Source organism: Phaenicophaeus curvirostris, chromosome 1, assembly GCF_032191515.1.
Source record: "Phaenicophaeus curvirostris isolate KB17595 chromosome 1, BPBGC_Pcur_1.0, whole genome shotgun sequence".
NCBI lineage: Eukaryota > Metazoa > Chordata > Aves > Cuculiformes > Cuculidae > Phaenicophaeus > Phaenicophaeus curvirostris.
In genome coordinates, this window is record NC_091392.1 from 41,329,246 (window position 1) to 41,345,887 (window position 16,642).

The 16,642-nt window shown below is 37.5% G+C and overlaps 1 protein-coding gene across 1 annotated transcript in view; it reads left to right on the forward strand.

The window, feature by feature from the left end:
* The window catches only part of UBN2 (ubinuclein 2), a 56,888-nt gene that overhangs the window by 19,229 nt on the left and 21,017 nt on the right, over positions 1-16,642 (forward strand). Inside the window, exons 5-12 of the mRNA XM_069849746.1 lie at positions 4,376-4,513; positions 5,716-5,828; positions 6,801-7,299; positions 10,884-10,954; positions 11,637-11,766; positions 13,066-13,184; positions 13,835-13,948; positions 15,280-15,423. Coding sequence (XP_069705847.1) covers positions 4,376-4,513; positions 5,716-5,828; positions 6,801-7,299; positions 10,884-10,954; positions 11,637-11,766; positions 13,066-13,184; positions 13,835-13,948; positions 15,280-15,423 — 1,328 coding nt within the window. The remainder of the gene's footprint in view (positions 1-4,375; positions 4,514-5,715; positions 5,829-6,800; positions 7,300-10,883; positions 10,955-11,636; positions 11,767-13,065; positions 13,185-13,834; positions 13,949-15,279; positions 15,424-16,642) is intronic.

Sequence of the window (16,642 nt, forward strand, 5' to 3'; positions counted from 1 at the left end):
ACATAACTTCAGTAGCTTGACTTTATTCAGTGGGCTAATGATGATCAAAAATAAACAGCTTCCTCTTTGTGCTCAAGCTGGTTAGAACCATCTCAAAAATAAACAGAATAAGGAACAAAAAATGTCCCTGCTTACCTTACGTCTAAATAATACGAGTTTTGCAGCAAATAATGTACAGGCTACTTTTCTTAAAACACTTGAACACATTGGCAGCAGAGCTAATTTCCAGGACTTATTACAGTAAGTGTTAAAAAACCTTTTCACATCTATGCTTTTATAGTGTCGGCTGTTCTCAGAAAGGAAGCTGAATGAGGAGGATCCTCGTCAAAATATCTGAGGATCATGGTCAAAATACATGAACACAAGAGTAAACTATTAATATATGATACTGCTGTGTACTGTGGGTCTGGATTTCAAAACTAGATTTGTATAATCCGTAAAATTTCACTCTTCTTGGTATAATAATGAAGTTGAAACTGCTTAACTTATTTTTTAAAAAAACTAAATTATCTTTTACATCTAAACATTGAGTTAGATTTATAGCACTAGAAGAATAGTAACAGAGCTCAAGGACAGTGAGTTACGTATTGATCTGCCTTTAGATGATCAGACAATTTATCAATCTTCTTTATCTGCAGAAGGATTCTGAAATCTTCTGTGGGACAAATCCATGTTCACAGGAGTCAATCGTATATGAAGTCCTGTCTGTTTGTAGTCCTGTTTAATTCCCAGTCTTGGAATGTATAAGGAAGAGCAGAACACTGTAAAGGACTTAAAACTATTTTTCTTAGTAGGCTCATTTCTGTGGTTTCATACACAGAAAAAGCTAGTGCAAAGCAAAAGTCTTGAAACCAATTTATCAGAAGGTTTAGAAGTTGCACGAAACATCTTTTCTTTAACTGAGAGTCCTGAAGAAACTCTGAATTGAAATTTAATCTAGTGGTTGCCAATGTCTTATACAATCATATTCAAATTTTCTGTTCTGTTAGACACTAGAATATAGTTAAACTCACTGTGAAGAAGGGGGTGCCAGGTACATTGTGGTCTGCAGGCCCTAGTTTTAAGTAAGTTTAAAATAAAATAATACATTGAGTTATAAGTTATATCTGGTTCAGTAGGCTGAGGACAACCCAAATTTTGGTAGGGAAAAGTAAAACTCTCTCGAGGGTTGAGAAGAACTGAATGTCAAAAATATCTTTGAAAATCTGACCAAATTCATAGTGGTCAGCAGAAGCTTTTGGAACTACAACTGATGACTTACACATCCACACCTCGCTGACCTTGTTTGCTGCCGATGGTCACAGTATAGTTTGTGCCTATGCATACTGAACAAATTCTGCCCTTGTTCCTACGTATCTCTGCCACGTAGGGTGTTGACCATTCTAATTGTCTGCTGTGATTCATGGCTTCCTCACTGTCTTTGATCCTTACTTTTTGTTGCATGTTCTCCAGGGCTTCCATTACTGCTCTGCAGCCAATCCCTTTTCCTTGTTCTTTACTTCTTATGATAATAGTCTCAGCTTTGACTGTGTGCTTTCTCCTTCAAACTTGGCAACTACTGTATTCTTCTGGTTTGATCTTGTATTGCTCCAGCCTCACCAATTCAGTTCACACTCTGTCAGCTCAAAAGTGAAATGCCTACTCTGACAATTAAGCACTGTGGATAATAATTTATTTTCTTTCCCTTTCATCTTCCTTGTACGTAATGAAGTTGGTTGTGAGAGCTGTGAAAAAACATCAGATTTGTCTAAAACTCTTACCCAGCCTCCACTCTCAAGTTTACCCTCCTACTTTGCATGATCATCCAGGTCTCTTAAGATGAATGACAAGTCCAAAACTAAGCCACTTTGCTTTCATTTTGTCCAATTAATAGATTCTCCTGCTTTCATGCACTGGTCTTTCATATGATCTAAGGGTATTTCATAGATCCTGTCACCACTTTTCCTTTCCCTTTCTGTGCTGCTTGTTAAGCCTTCCATTCCACAAAGATAAAAGGTGATGACTCATGGAAATTTCTAACTACTTATTCAGATCAAATCCACATATGTCTCCAGTTCAGGCTCTTTCACCAGCTTCCCTAAAGTAAGCATTCACTGTTTTTCTCTTCTGGATAACTCTTCTTCCTGTCTTAATGGTTTTGGTAGCCTAGACTTCTTGGTAAACCATTTTATCTTCAGTATATTTTGTGTGGCATGCAGGGAGAATTGAAATAAGCTGATAGCTGAGGCTCCACTTCTGCACTGCGTGTGTTCCCTTCGTGTTGGTGATCGCAAGTCTTCAGTTAATGTTGTGGCAGTTAAAGCTGCCTAATAATTTATTCAGCCTGCTCAATTCTGTTTTGACAGACATGCAGTGCAAAGCCTCCTGGTTCAGACTTCAAAATAACACACACATTGTTTCCTTCTCAAGGATCTTTTTTAATCATTTGGCTGTGCTATCAAACATTTATTGCTTACAGCTGTAACTCAAAATCAACGTTTTCCTCTGCCAGAGTTCATTCCTCTGAGGTGTGTCGAAATACTAGGAATTGATTCTTGGTCATTGTGCTGTTACTGTCTTTCTGGTACTTCTGTAACACTTTCTAAGTCCTGAAGATGCTTCCTCCTTATCTTTGTTGACAGGTATGTGTCACAGGCTTTCTCTTTTTACACTTGTAGGCAGACTAGCTTCCAGAATTGTATTTGTTGCTTAGTGAGTTAACCATCTTAAAATTTTCAGTATTTGAAAACTTAAGATTGGTAGTTCAAATTTGGAGTAGTTGAGGACAATGTTGTTCTCCTGCTTAGTGATAAAGGCATTGTCAAAGCAACTCTCCCTCAGTTCTCTTGCAAACACTCGCATGGCCTGCTTTATTGGTATTTATGCCGAGAGCTAGAATGGACCTATTCATCCTCCCAGCCTTTTTGAGTTTGCTGTTAACAAGCTCTTTCCTAGAGATTAACAGTTTTCTGGTAATACTTTGGGGATAATGTCATTCAGAGGAGACTGCTGCTCATGCAATTAATATTCTATATTTATTCTGCTATACTTATTATTGACCACTTTTCCTTTGGATTTGGATTTAAATGTTTCTGACGTGCAGCTTTGTAGTTCTAACTTGGGAATTTCTCCATAAATACTGTTTTTCAAAGTAGCCGATAAGAGTTTGAAACCTTTTGTGGTTTTGAAACTGTCCAAATGGAGTAAGAATATATATGACTTTCAACAAAACAAGCCCTGGCAACGTGGTATTTGTAGAAGGGGCAATGTCATGTTCAACACCTAAAATTGGAAATAATTTACCAGATACTGTGGGTGAGTTTGCCATGTCTGAGATAGCATTTTTAACAAAAGAGAATTTCAGTGGACTTTGTAAGAGAAGTGGTATTTTGAGCAGGGCACTGTGGTTAGAGTTGGTACTAAATATAGCTTGTATTTAGCAGAGATTGGTATTAATGAAAACTGTGGCAGTCTTAATGAAACAAAGCATATATCTGAGAAGGGGTTTTTTAATGCTTGATGTAGAAAAACATTTGTATCTTCAGTCTCATTTCCTGGATATAACATCCAATTCTGTAAAAGTCTCATGTAGATTTGGCTTCTTCCCCTGTAGTATAGTGATTGTTCATACTGTCATCTTTTTTTAAAATATTGAAGAAATACGTTCTGGAAATAACTGTACCTATCACAGGCAACTTAAAGGGCCTGTGATAAAAGTGTATGACTGACAGAAGGTAATGTGAACCGTACGTAAAATTGAAGGTTATTCAATAGAAGTATAAAACTTAAAATTGAAAATCTACAGAGGCAGGTATTGCTTTGGGTTTTTGGTTTTGTTTTTTTTTTACAAAATTTGGTTTCAGCCTGTGATGTTGCTGGTTTGCCTGCTGGGCTGTGGTAAATGTGAACAAATACTTCGCTATGTGACCATCTACTTGCTGAACAAACCAACTAGTGAAAAATCAAGCGAAGTTGCTCATAGGCAGGTGGTGGTTCATTGTTTATATGGTTTGTCTATCTTGAGATTTAATGTCTAGCATTTGCTCCGAGACAGTATTGAGGGGGAAAAATGTTTAAAGGTTTTGGGACATTCTTTTTTCCAGAGGGAGATTGCTCCTACCCACCCTTATTCCCATCAGTAATCAGTGTTTGATTATGCTATGATCCTGCCTCTTCTACAAAAATAAAAGGGTCCTAGTTTGAAGGTAGAAAGGTTATTCTGTGATATTAACGTTTCGTGCCTTCAACAGTTACTTTTCAGTAGCGCTGCTATCCTGTTTACATTTTAGCAAACTGTGCACTTGCATATAATTTTTTATGTAAGGGACTGGTAAATGAACTACATATTCATTTTTTTAAGAAATGCTGATAAACACATCTTCTTTTCCCTGCCTAGTATGATGAATTGGTTCCTGCATCCCTGACAACCAAATATGGAGGTTTTTATATCAACACTGGTACACTGCAGTTCCGACAAGCATCTGACTCCGAGGATGAAGACTTTGCAGAAGACAAAAAGCATAGGCCACCTAAAGTGAGTGATCTTAATTATGCTTTTCATACAGAACTTACAGCTTGGTAGGCATTGGGAAATACTTTATATGCTTTGAACAGTGCAGATGAAGAGGCTGAAAGCAGAGTGATGCACAGTACTGTTTTTATTGCATTGTCTCTTTTGTGGCTCATGTACCCAGCATTTGGGAAATAACTCAAGATATCAAGTTTTGTAAGACTGACCATCTGTTTAAGCAAGGTAGTAAGTTGTGTCTATCCATCTTAATGTTACAGATGTACAATATTCCTGTAAAATTACAGAATCAAGATGAGAACTTTAATTCTCTTGACACTGCTTTTATGGTTTTGCACAAAGCTTGCATGATTAGAAGTCGTTCCTAATAGTCAGAATAATACTTAAAACAACATATCTGTCAAAATACACCCAGAGCACATAAGAACAGCTATATTAAAAAGCGTATATGTGGTCTTTCCAAAATAGTTTGTTCTTCTATGTACTTTGACAAGTTATGGTCAGTGTGAATATAATTGCTCGCCTGTAACGTTCACATATTCCATGCCATTCAAAGAACTTCCTGCTTTCTGATGTCCTTCCCTGCTCTATGATTCTTCAGTGTAATTTTAAGATTCTTGTAGTGGATCTGACTGGGATGAAGTTAAATTTCTTCATAGCAGCTCTTATGATTCTATGATACGAATTTGTGACTAGAATAGTGTTGATAACACACCAAAATTTTGCCTGTTGCTGAACGTTTGCACTGTGTAGGCCTTTTTCCCAGTGTTGTACCAGCAAGTAAGCTAGGGATTAGCAAGGACTTGGGAGGAGAAACAGCTCATCTGAACTGGCCAAAAACCTATTCCATGCTGTGAAACTACGTACTTGGCACTGAAACTGTGGTAGCAGAAGGAGGCTGCTGGATTCAGTCTTCCAGAGTGGCCCCTGCTCTAAAAGTGACTGGGCATCAGTCTGCGGGTGCCCTTCAACTCTGAATTCAGTAGCTGGTATTAAGCTGTTATTAATTATTAATTAAATATTAATGACTGAGACTTGTCAGTATCTGCAATTGCTGCTAGGAATCCAGTGGTGCCATTTGCCTTTATGCACGTTGAGGTATTTTTCCTGGCTCTGAATCGGAAAGCGTAAAGAAAACTAAATGTTTCTTGCTGTAAAAGTCTTTTGGGGTGGAAGAATAATTGTTCTTTATTTGATCTCTTTTCTAGATAGCAAAGTTAAAAGAAAGTGAAGATCGTGGAATGAAGAAGCGCAAGCGGAAAGATGAAGGGACGGAAAAGGAAAAGAAGCCTCGGAAAATGAAAGTTCCTAAGCAGTTGGGGTAGGTTTCTTTCTCTGGAAGAACCCTTGAATTGTATGTAAGGTTTAGTTTTAAGATTGCATGCCAGAGCAAGTTTATCACAGCTGTTTAGAATATTTTATTTTAAAATAATAGATTTTTATTTTGGTATTTGGGGAGGAGTACATAAAACAAGTCCTACAAGCTAATGCTAGTCTTTTTGTCCCCTAAAACATTGAACCAGGAATAGTTAAACATGGAAAGACAAATTAAAGAAAAGAGATTGAGTCTATGAGTAGCATTATCTGTCATAGTTCTATCCAAAGCAATAAGAACTACATCATCTAATGAAAAATAGCTTTCTTCCCGTCCCTTGGTTTCTAATCTGGAAAACTAGAAATAGCTTGATTATTCTACATGTTTCTCACTATATGTGCACCTTCCTGAGTTCTGAGGCTAGCAGGGGAGGGTTAAGGTGGAGGGTATTTTAATTGGCTTCTGGAAGACTGTTGTTGAGTGAAAGTTGTCTTACTATGAATATTCAACTTGGTATTGAAAAATTTTTTATGATGTTTTTCATCAAGGTGAGGATTGGCAGAAAATGCTCAGTTTAAGAAGCATATATAGGTGTTGAACCTGCATGTCAAAACTCTTGGCAATGAAGAGAATTTTCTTTTTAACGTATGTGATGTGCCTAAATGTAAAGCAACCTGTCACCATTCAGGAGTCTTTGGCACAAGTTAAAGTATTTCAGTAGCATGGATCGGTCAGGAGTTCAGTACTGAGAAGGCAAAAGTGAAAAAAACCAAACCAAAATCAGAGAGCACGGAATTGTGTGACTAGCAAAGCTTTATGGTAATTGATAGAAGAGTCTGAAGATAGGAACACAACAAAGTACTTGCTTCTTCCACCAGTAATGTTTTAATTGCACTAAACTCTTAAATTTTTTTGTTAAAGTTTACAAAGGCCTCAAAAGTCGCACGCATCTTAATGAAAGGTTTTTTTCCTCTACAGAGTAATGGCCTTAAATTCACACAAGTCTGAAAAGAAGAAAAAGAAGTTGTATAAAGACTCACTTTCTCTGGCTGCCATGATCCGTAAATTTCAAAAGGAGAAGGAAGCCATGAGGAAGAAGGAATCTAGTCCAAAACCTCCAGTGACTGTTGCAACCTCTACCCCTAGTAAAGTTTCCTCCTCCTCTCTCAGTGCAGGAAATGATATCTCCGACTTGAATCTTAGGATCAATGATCCTGTCCTCTCCATTTTTGGTAGCACAAATGAACCTGAGCTCCTGCAAGAAGCTGAAAGTGCCCTGGAGATGCTGGGAGACATTGACTTTGACAAGTTGCTTGATGGCACTTCTGATGGCAGCCCAGTATCTGAGCTGTCAGGAGAAAATGGAAATGTCACTCAGGCAGCCTACACCCCTCAGGTCATGACACCCAAGCAGGTGCCTGCCCTCCCAGAAGGTCTGCCTATGCTACTTGAAAAGCGCATTGGAGACCTTCGAACTGTAAGTATGAATTCACTGGTCAAGGATTATATTCAAGAATCTTAAAAGAACAGGGATGAATAATTTGAGCCTGTGTTGTTATTCTTGAATTGCTGACTGAAACTCTAAAAAAATGTAGAATTGATCTTAATGTCAATCTTAACGGCTGCATTAATACTCAAATTAATACTGGACGAGGTGCTAAGGGGCATGGTTTAGTGTTTGATAGGAATGGTTGGACTCAATGATCCAGTGGGTCTCTTCCAACCTGGTTATTCTATGATTCTATGATTCTATGAAATGAAAATGGGTGCAGAGATTATACAGATGAATTGTTAAAGCAGTGTTTGTTTCACAGTGGAGACAAGGTTTTCTCAATCTTCCACATAGATTAACTTGTAATGTTTGTTTTATGTTTTTCCATAATGGAAATATCAGTGTTACGTTAACTTGAATTATTAGGTGGTGAAATGGATGGATGTGTTCTTACTTTGGAGGAGGAAACCTGAGAGATGACTGCAGCTTACAAAACAGTGGCGTGAATTGTTTGCTGTGTAACATAAATGCTAACTTGCCAGTTTAAAAAAAAACCACACAAAACATGCACAAACAAAACAGCAACAACCAAAAACCCCATCCAAAACCATAAGCCAAATACAAAAACAAAATGCAAAGCTGAACACTTCTTTTTTGAAGGTTAGAATGGAATCCAATCTTGTCAAAAAAATTAATGGAAAGTATTAAATCCATAGGTTATGAACATCCCTGTAGCTTATTGAAAGGGATCAGAGCTATAAAGGTATTACTTGCTCCTTATTCCAGTTGTGGATGTTATCTGAAGTTGAAAATAAATTTGTTGCTTTGTTGTCCAGATTCTGATACTAAAGCTTTTCCTTACTCAGAACAAAGTGTATCTTTTCCTTACTCCGAGTAAGTTTTGAAAAAGCAGTTCAAGTTGCTGTTTCTTTAGATGTAGCAGAGCTTGCTTTACTACAGATAAGACTAATGATAAACATGATGTTTATCTTATCTTGTATGATGTATATGTCTTCTAGCATTCTTAGTTATTTTTAAGTGTACCAAGCTAAATACAGCCAAGGGGTTTGTGTTTACGAAAATGAGAGAGGTGATTTATTATGTCTCTGATTCATTGCAAAATTAACTTGAATATTCTACAATAAGCATCTAGGAAAACTGCAGAACTAGATTAGGCCAGAAGTCAGGCAGTGTTAGTATCCTGTCCCAAATTCGGGCTGCTTCACTGTGGAACAAGCCCCACCCAGCTGGAGGAGAGCTCTTGAAAGAAAGAGAAAGAAGAAAGGAAGAGAAAGAAGAAAGAAAGAAAGTGTCCCTTGGAAAATCGAACTCCCCTGTCTTCTGGAAGTTTGGCTGAGCAGGTTTAACCGTACACTTGAGGAAAAATTAGACTGCGTGTTAACTTATATTGCGGCTTCCTTACCTTCTGCAAAGTGCAGTCAACTGACAAATTATTAGTGGGGGAAAAATCATCTGAAAAGCAGGAAAGAAAAATGGGTCTTGTGAAATAATTACCAGGATCAAAGCTTTAGTGCTTTTCAGTGCAAAGAAAACCAAGAAGTTTATGAAACTGTTGGAAAAAGCCTGTGTTCTGTGAATGCAGTATGATATATCTAGATTTAAAATATATATATATACACACACACACATATATATATTTTAAAATCCACTGACTAAATACCAAAATAATTCCCAGCTTCCTTTTGTAGATCAATGTTTTTTAGTTCCCGAGTAGGCAATTCTGAACTACCAGGGCAGAAGATAATATTGTAGGCAAGCAGGAAAGTCATAAAATGGCGTTTTTCCCCTGTGAAGGTAACTGTCAAGATAATCTCGGGGGAAAAGAAAAAACAACCAACCCACAGCTCAGTGACAGCAGTGCAGTTTTTGAATCTGCCGATATTGCTGTCTTCAAAAGCCAGCAAGTCAACCTGGGACCAAAATGTCTGAACCTATCTTTCCTTCCCCTTTCTGTAAACCAGAAAGTATTAATAGCCCTAGTGTTAATTTTGCTTAAAGATACTAGATTTAAGATTTTCAAACTTCTCTTTGTGGTATGGTATCGCTTGTAAACATCTATGGCCTTTCTAATTTTTTAGCAGGACAAATACTTTGGTGTTTTTACACAGATAGTGCCACCTCGCAGCAGCTGAGTTCATGACACAAAGTAGTGAGCAGACTGCAGTCCCTGCAGGAGCTTAAAGCACTCTGGTATTAGTGTTCATGGCTGAAGCGGTAAAGCATTCATGCAGTGGACTATCTTATTGTTTCTGGTAAAGTATCAGGCTCCTGTTTTCCTGTTCAGTGTAGAGTTCACTATTGCTGAAAATAGGGGTTTTTTTCAAACTTAAATGGGTCAGTTGCAAAGAGCAAGAATAGAAAATATTTCATAGTAATAAAGGAATTTTACCAAGGTAACACTTGCATTTGTTTGTATTTTTTAGCTATAATGTAAGAAGTTACTGATTACCTTTTACGGCAGAAATAGAGATTTTCAGTTTATTTGAATATTCAGCCTGTAGCATGTTGACTGCCTCTAATGTTTGTTAGTGACTATAATGATACCACCTGCCTACTTTGCTTCATGCATATCCTTTTCCAAGTACTTTAGATATTCACTGTCTGGTCACAGTGCCAGAAAATAAGATGACAGTAAGCCTCTAAAAGTCGGAGTTTTTTTCCTTGACTACTGTAAATCTGCAGAGTTGATGGACCCCAGAGAGAAGATCTTACTGTTTTTTGTAGAGCAGTGCAAGGAATTGGCTTCCTCCTATAAGCTATCATCACAATAAGAATTTAGGTGATAAGAACAAAGATACAGACATTCTGCATAGGAAATCCTGCGAGATCAGTAGGAACTTCTAATAAAAGGAAGTATATGTGGGAATAAGGCTGTTTTTTCCCCATGCTCTCCTCCTCCAACCCTGAAGAAAATCAGGAAGAGACCAGGCAAAGTTATTAAAGAGATATAGTGTAAAGATCGTGAGAATACTTGACAGCACCAGGGAAGATGGATGCAGGTATTCCTCTAGCATACATAATCCCTTTGCAGAAATTGCAGTCAAGGATTGAGGTGGATCTAAGAAGGCTGGGAAGTCTTGTCTGGGCGAAGCATGTAACGGAAGCAGAAAAGAAGCCTTTTATGCATTTAGAGTAGAAATGTATTGATGCTCTTGCCTGCTTGACTTGTCAAGAAATGCTGCTCTTTTTAAAGCAAGCAATGGTAGTGGAACATTGCTGGTAGTGATAATGGAACATCTCTACCATTTTCTTCTAATGGTTATTGAAAAGATGAATGTGTTGACATGAGTGATCCAGGCACGTCTATTCTAAATGGAATTATTGTTTGCCCTGGAGCAAGGCATTTTTATTTGAGTATAATAAGAACAATCCTCCCCTCTTTTTCTAAACAGACGAGTGTAGTTTGTTTTTGCTTACTGGGTTTTTTCCCCAAGTAATACTGCTCTCTGGAAAATACTTTTACAGCTGTATCACATTTTTAAAGATACAAACTTTTATTTGATAAAATGCTCTATGAACTTCTGAATACTCTATTGCTGTATTTTCAGGCTGCCAAGATGTTTGATGAAGAAGGCAGGAAGAAGTTTTTCACACAAGACATGAATAATATTCTGCTGGAGTAAGTGCTTATCTGTACAACCTTCCCTTTTTGGAAAGGGGGTGAGAGGAAAAGTACAGAAGAGGAAATATTATTGAGGTTGTTCCAACAAAGCCCTTAAAAGTCAATGAAGGTAGATCAGTCTAAGGTAGTTATTGGCTAAAGAGATTTATATATGAATGCAATTCCTGTCGTGACTGTCTGTCTTTATCCAGTGTAAAGTGTTTTGTAGTGCCCTGTGTCCTCAGCTTCTTGTATAAAATTCAACAAAACTGCCATTATTTCTTCCTGTCCCCCACTTTCATAACACCTTCAGCTTTCTTAAGGGAAAAATGCCAGCTCTTTTTACTCTGTAATCCTTCAACTAAATGTTTAGTATAGAAGGTTCTGTGTTCGTATTCGAAGGAAAAAAAAAAGTAATCTCTAGAAGGTGGTAGCAATCAAAATCATATCAAGATTGATGTGCAGCGTGGGAGTAAGTGAAATTTGATTGTGTTCAACATTGTTAAAGTATGTATATGAATGATTTCTTGCCATTAAGACTTCCTTCTTTTCTAAAGAAAAGGTTATCTGAAAATGTCCCACTGTTCTTGGTCTGCGTAGCTAGAATATGTTATGTATGATAAACTTCCTTAAGTTTTTTGTTCAGTTGCCATCTTGATCAAGTGCCTTACTGGTTGACTGTCTCTTGTTTGTTTGTCAGCATTGAGCTACAGTTACAGGAGATAAATCCTGCCATCCGCAACGGAGTATATTCTCACCTTGAGGCTTTTGTGCCATGCAATAAGGACACACTGATAAAGCGTCTGAAGAAGTTACACCTCAATGTCCAGGTAATGATGGGGAGATTAGCTCCAGCAGGAGTCAACTGTTTAATAGTGGTGAGGACAGAGTGCAGGAGAGGAGAGCAACAGCCAGTCTTCGGATAAAGCAAAAGACTTCAATCAGTTGCTAGATCAGCTTAAATGCTTTTTTTTCTGTGTACCTACTGTTGTCACTACTCTAGGAACAAATAGTTTTAAGTATTTCAGACCATCTATTTGACAATGAATGCATTCATCTTGAAAGCTGGGTACAGGGTACACATAAAAGTAGCAGAACTAGAAAGCTGCAATAGTCATGGTTATGACAGGCTAAAAAAACCCACTGTTGCATTCACTTTCGTGTCAAGAAAAACAAAAGGCTAGATGGATAATAAATGACCCAGCTTGTACTGTTTGTGTTATTTTGCCTGTGTGGGTAGGTCTTACAAATACTTTGTCATTTCCACCTGCTTTTTCTCTTAAAGAATATGTTTTCCTATTGAATAAAATTTATCTGTGAACTGAAGTATCATGACCCAATTGTTTAGACAGTATCCAGGACTACAACTTACAGAGAGGATCTGAGGATAATGAATGCAGAAACCTCAGGATCTGCTAAGGAGACAAACAGATTCATATGGTATTTCTAAGCAGTAAGACACAGTATTCTAGTTCTTCTCAATAAGCAGTTATGATTAAGAATATAACATCAGAAGGTGTAGAAAGATAATTTAGAACATGTGGGGAAGCATATATTTTATTACTTTAATATTTGAAATTCTTAATATTTGGAGACAGTTCTAAATACGTACTCCTTACATTTGAGGTACATAAGTTATGTATAATAATCTGAAACTCAGATAATCTTATGCATATATAGTTCATCACCTAGGATGTTTTTATACCACAGAGTTTTTGGAGGCTTGGTTGTTGGATACTTATTTGCCAGTGTTGAGATGCTTGCCAGTCAAGGTGCTTTTTTCCCTCAGGTTTTCTTCTCTTCCCTAATTTGATTAAAAAAACATTATTTAATGAGATCTTGCCATAATGTTTTGGGATATTCTTGATATGTTTCGTTTTGACTATCTTTCATTATTCCTCGTCAAAAGATTTACAGGAGTTGTATGAGAAATTTCAAGTACATGTGCTTCTGTAATGGTGTTTCACCTAACAGGATTCAATTGCCATATAGGGAATTGCTGTTGCATTCAATAATTAGTACTGGCAATATTGCCTGAGGAGGGAGTGGGAAATAATTTCTGTGAAACTATCTGAAACACTGTTTAGATTGCATCAAATAGGACTGCTCTCGTGTTTCTCTTGTCACAGGATGACCGCTTGAGAGAACCACTGCAAAAACTGAAACTGGCTGTCAGTAACGTCATGCCTGAACAGTTATGCAAGTATCAAGAGGACTGTCAGGCCCGCAATCAAGCCAAAAATGCCAAGTAGGTATTTCTGGAGTCTTTACGTGCCCGTTGTTGAGCCCAACTGGAAGTCTGTCTCCATGTTGTTCATTCCCTGAGCTCAGCAAAGTACTTGGCTCCAGTTTACAGGTGTCTAAGTATTGAATTATATGAAGCACTTAATTTTGAATAGGTGATGTTATCACCTGATTGTAGAAAGAAGTTTCATAAACTGAGTGAAGTAGGTCTTGAGAGAAAGAAATTACAAACTCTGAGAAGGATATTGGAGATTATCAAAATGCTGGATTAGTGGAGGATGATGGTATGTTCAGGTTCTTGAAATATTTTGTTGTTCCTTGTAATTGTTTCCCTCGGTTAACTAATTTTGAGACTTGGAGAAGCATTAATAGCTTGATAAGCATCGTGCCATTTCCCAGTAGAGGCACTAAATGAAGCTTATAGCCGTTGTCCTTGGTAGCGTTCATATCGTGTCTCTTTTTCACTTGTCTCTGAGGTCCATGGAGCAGCAGGGAGAGGAAGATGTTGACCCTTTCAGGAATGGAGAATATAATAAGAATCTGAAGACAGATCCTTCTATTTTTTAATCCTAACATCTAAACCAGCACTTATTTCTAAAGGAAACATTTTGTCTGTGTTGTATAACTATGAAGAAAACATTGTTGTAATTGTAGGTTGCAAGCAGAAGATGAACGAGAGAAAAATGGATCAGAGGAAGATGATGATGAGAAACCTGGAAAGAGGATTGTGGGACCGAGGAAGAAGTTCCATTGGGATGACACAGTGAGGTGAGACAAAACTACCATTTCCACCAAGAATTTTCACTGACTTCATAAAGGGATCTCCAAGGGGATGTTGTTAATGATTACTGTTTAATAAATAATTGTTCTCAGAATTAGACCTCAGAAGTTCTGGAGATATTGGGGCTAAGTAGGCAAGCTGGACTGCTTTTCTTTAACTTGAAATGCAAGATTATCTTATGTCCAACTCCTTTCTCGCTGCTTGTGTATCTGCTTTATCCAAATACGTGAGAGTTTTATTGGTCTGGTTGTAGGACTTAAAGCTTCTTTAAGCAAAGAACAGAGTGTAAGCAGAATTAGACCTGCTTCCCACTACTCTAGGAATAGGTCACAAAGCGCTATCACCCAGTGAGTGGTGAAGATTTCTGCCACAACAGGGCAGACCATCAAAATTGCTGATGTTGGTTTGGCAAGCCTCCCAGTCCTTGGGCAAGCCAGCATCCAGAATACATGAATCTTAACCCTTCCCATCCCCTCTGAACACAAATTCTGTTATCTCTCTAGAGCAGCACAGATTCTTGACTGAAATGATGAGTTCTCCCTGTTTTGTTTCCTGGAATAGATTTCACTGAAAACTGAAGATTACTGTTATTTATGAAATGTAGATAGGCTTTCAAGCAGGCAGATCCTTCTAAATTGGTAATTTCCCATGCAAGATCTAAGCTAATTTTACTACATGTATACTTATTATTTAAAGGGGCTGGTGGACTTCTCGGGATGAGTCTTTTAAGTATGTTCAGACAATAGGAAAGCAAGCTTCATGGAATATATACAGTGTAACTTGGACTGTGCTGGAGCCATACTTAAAGAAGTATTTAAATCTGTTGGTTTGGTTTGTTTTGTTTTTTCATTCAAGAGGCTCTGAGAGGCCAGCGTTGCTTAATTGTGTGCATTTTTATGTTTTTAATCACTGTAAAAGACATCATCCCTGTCAGGAAGAAATGCTTGGTATAGAATGGATTTCACTTGCTTTCAGGCATTCTCCAGGATAGAGGTCACTGAGAAAGTGAGAGTAGATGTTTCAGCTATGAGAAAACCACAAAGAAAATATAAAACCAATTACAAAATTATAGTAAAGATGAAATAAAGAATATTCCAGTATGTTTGGAATGGTGGAGAAGTGACAGATTCATACCAGTTGTAGTAGCAAACTTGCACAGTGGCAGACTTCCAAAAAATACAGTTGGAACTGAGCTCTTCCTATATCTGGCAACGGACAGCAGCTGTGTAGCATCAGTGCTTCCATTTCTCGGCCTTTTTCTGCTGAGTCTTTGAAAGGATTGTTTCTTTCAATATATTTATTATGTGTGGTTCTGCAGGTCTCTGTTGTGTAATCTTGTAAAGATCAAGCTGGGATGCTATGAGCTAGAGCCAAATAGAAGTCAGTCTGCTGAAGATTACCTCAAAGCCTTTATGGAAACAGAAGTGAAACCACTTTGGCCTAAAGGCTGGATGCAGGCGAGGTAAGATATCTGCTTTATTTATCTATTAATTTTGCTGTTAACGATGTCTTGACCCTTAGACATTTGACTCATCCAGGTACTATTAATATTGGTTAAAACTTCAGAATATGTCAGTGACTGGAATATTTTAGAATAGTGAAGGTTTTTCAGAAATTTATTCTGTCTTGTTTGCAAGCCTGAGAGTTAAACCCCGCTTTTTTCCTTGGAGAACTACTTGCTTTTGTCATCTGCTGGAGACTGAATTTACTGACGTTCATAACAGTGTGTGATGCTTCATTCAAGGGGGAAGTACAAGGTGGGAGGTAACTGCTTGGAAAGTTCTTTCTGTGATGCAGTAAGTGATAGTGATGTGGAAAGCAATTTTGCCTGTACGTTGTGAGCAGTCTGATAGTGCAGTGTGATGGAGACTAGAACTATAAGCTGGAATTTCAACACCAGAGTTCACAGAACACAAAGGTTTCTGCTCTTTATTTCCAATTTACAATTGGGATGTTCTGTGGTGCTGCAGTTAAAAATACACCAGTTTCTTAATGAAAACTTACACTTTGACTGACTTAGGAAGGAAAAAAAATACATAAAATGGGGCAGGGGACGGGAGGGAAGAGCAGTAGTAATCATTGAGAGATACAAATTGAACAAAGTTTTCAGATGCTGAAGTGGAAGAATAGAAGCGAAAGACAGTTTCCTATCAAATCTGGACCTGACTGTAAAAGCTGAATGATACAACAATACTAATCAATTTCTTCGATAATATTTTGATTGTAGATTAGTCAAACCTGCATCAACCTGTAAGTCAGTGGAGAAGATATTTGATAATAATAAGCTGTTTGTGACAGAGTAATGAAAGGGAACAAATGAGGTTTTATGATTCTTGGTGTGCAGCTGGCTTGTTTCTTTTTAAGGATCTGGTTTTGTACAGTAAGTATGGTGACAAGCGAGATGTTATCTCTTATGAAGATTTTATTGAAGATGATGAGACGAGGAATCCGTCTTTATCTTAAGAACAGATATAGAGATCACTGATGATAGTGGAGTGAGTGTGAGGTCATCCAAGAATACATAGAAGTGAAACATGTTAAAACTTTGTATTCCAAAGCCATGTAACGTGTATGTCTCTCTCCGTTCAGTAAGATAAGCGTGTTGAAAACTTCCATAAGCTTTTAAACTATCTATAAAACTGATATCAACAAAATAAAAAGACAAAAAGCAAACAAACTCA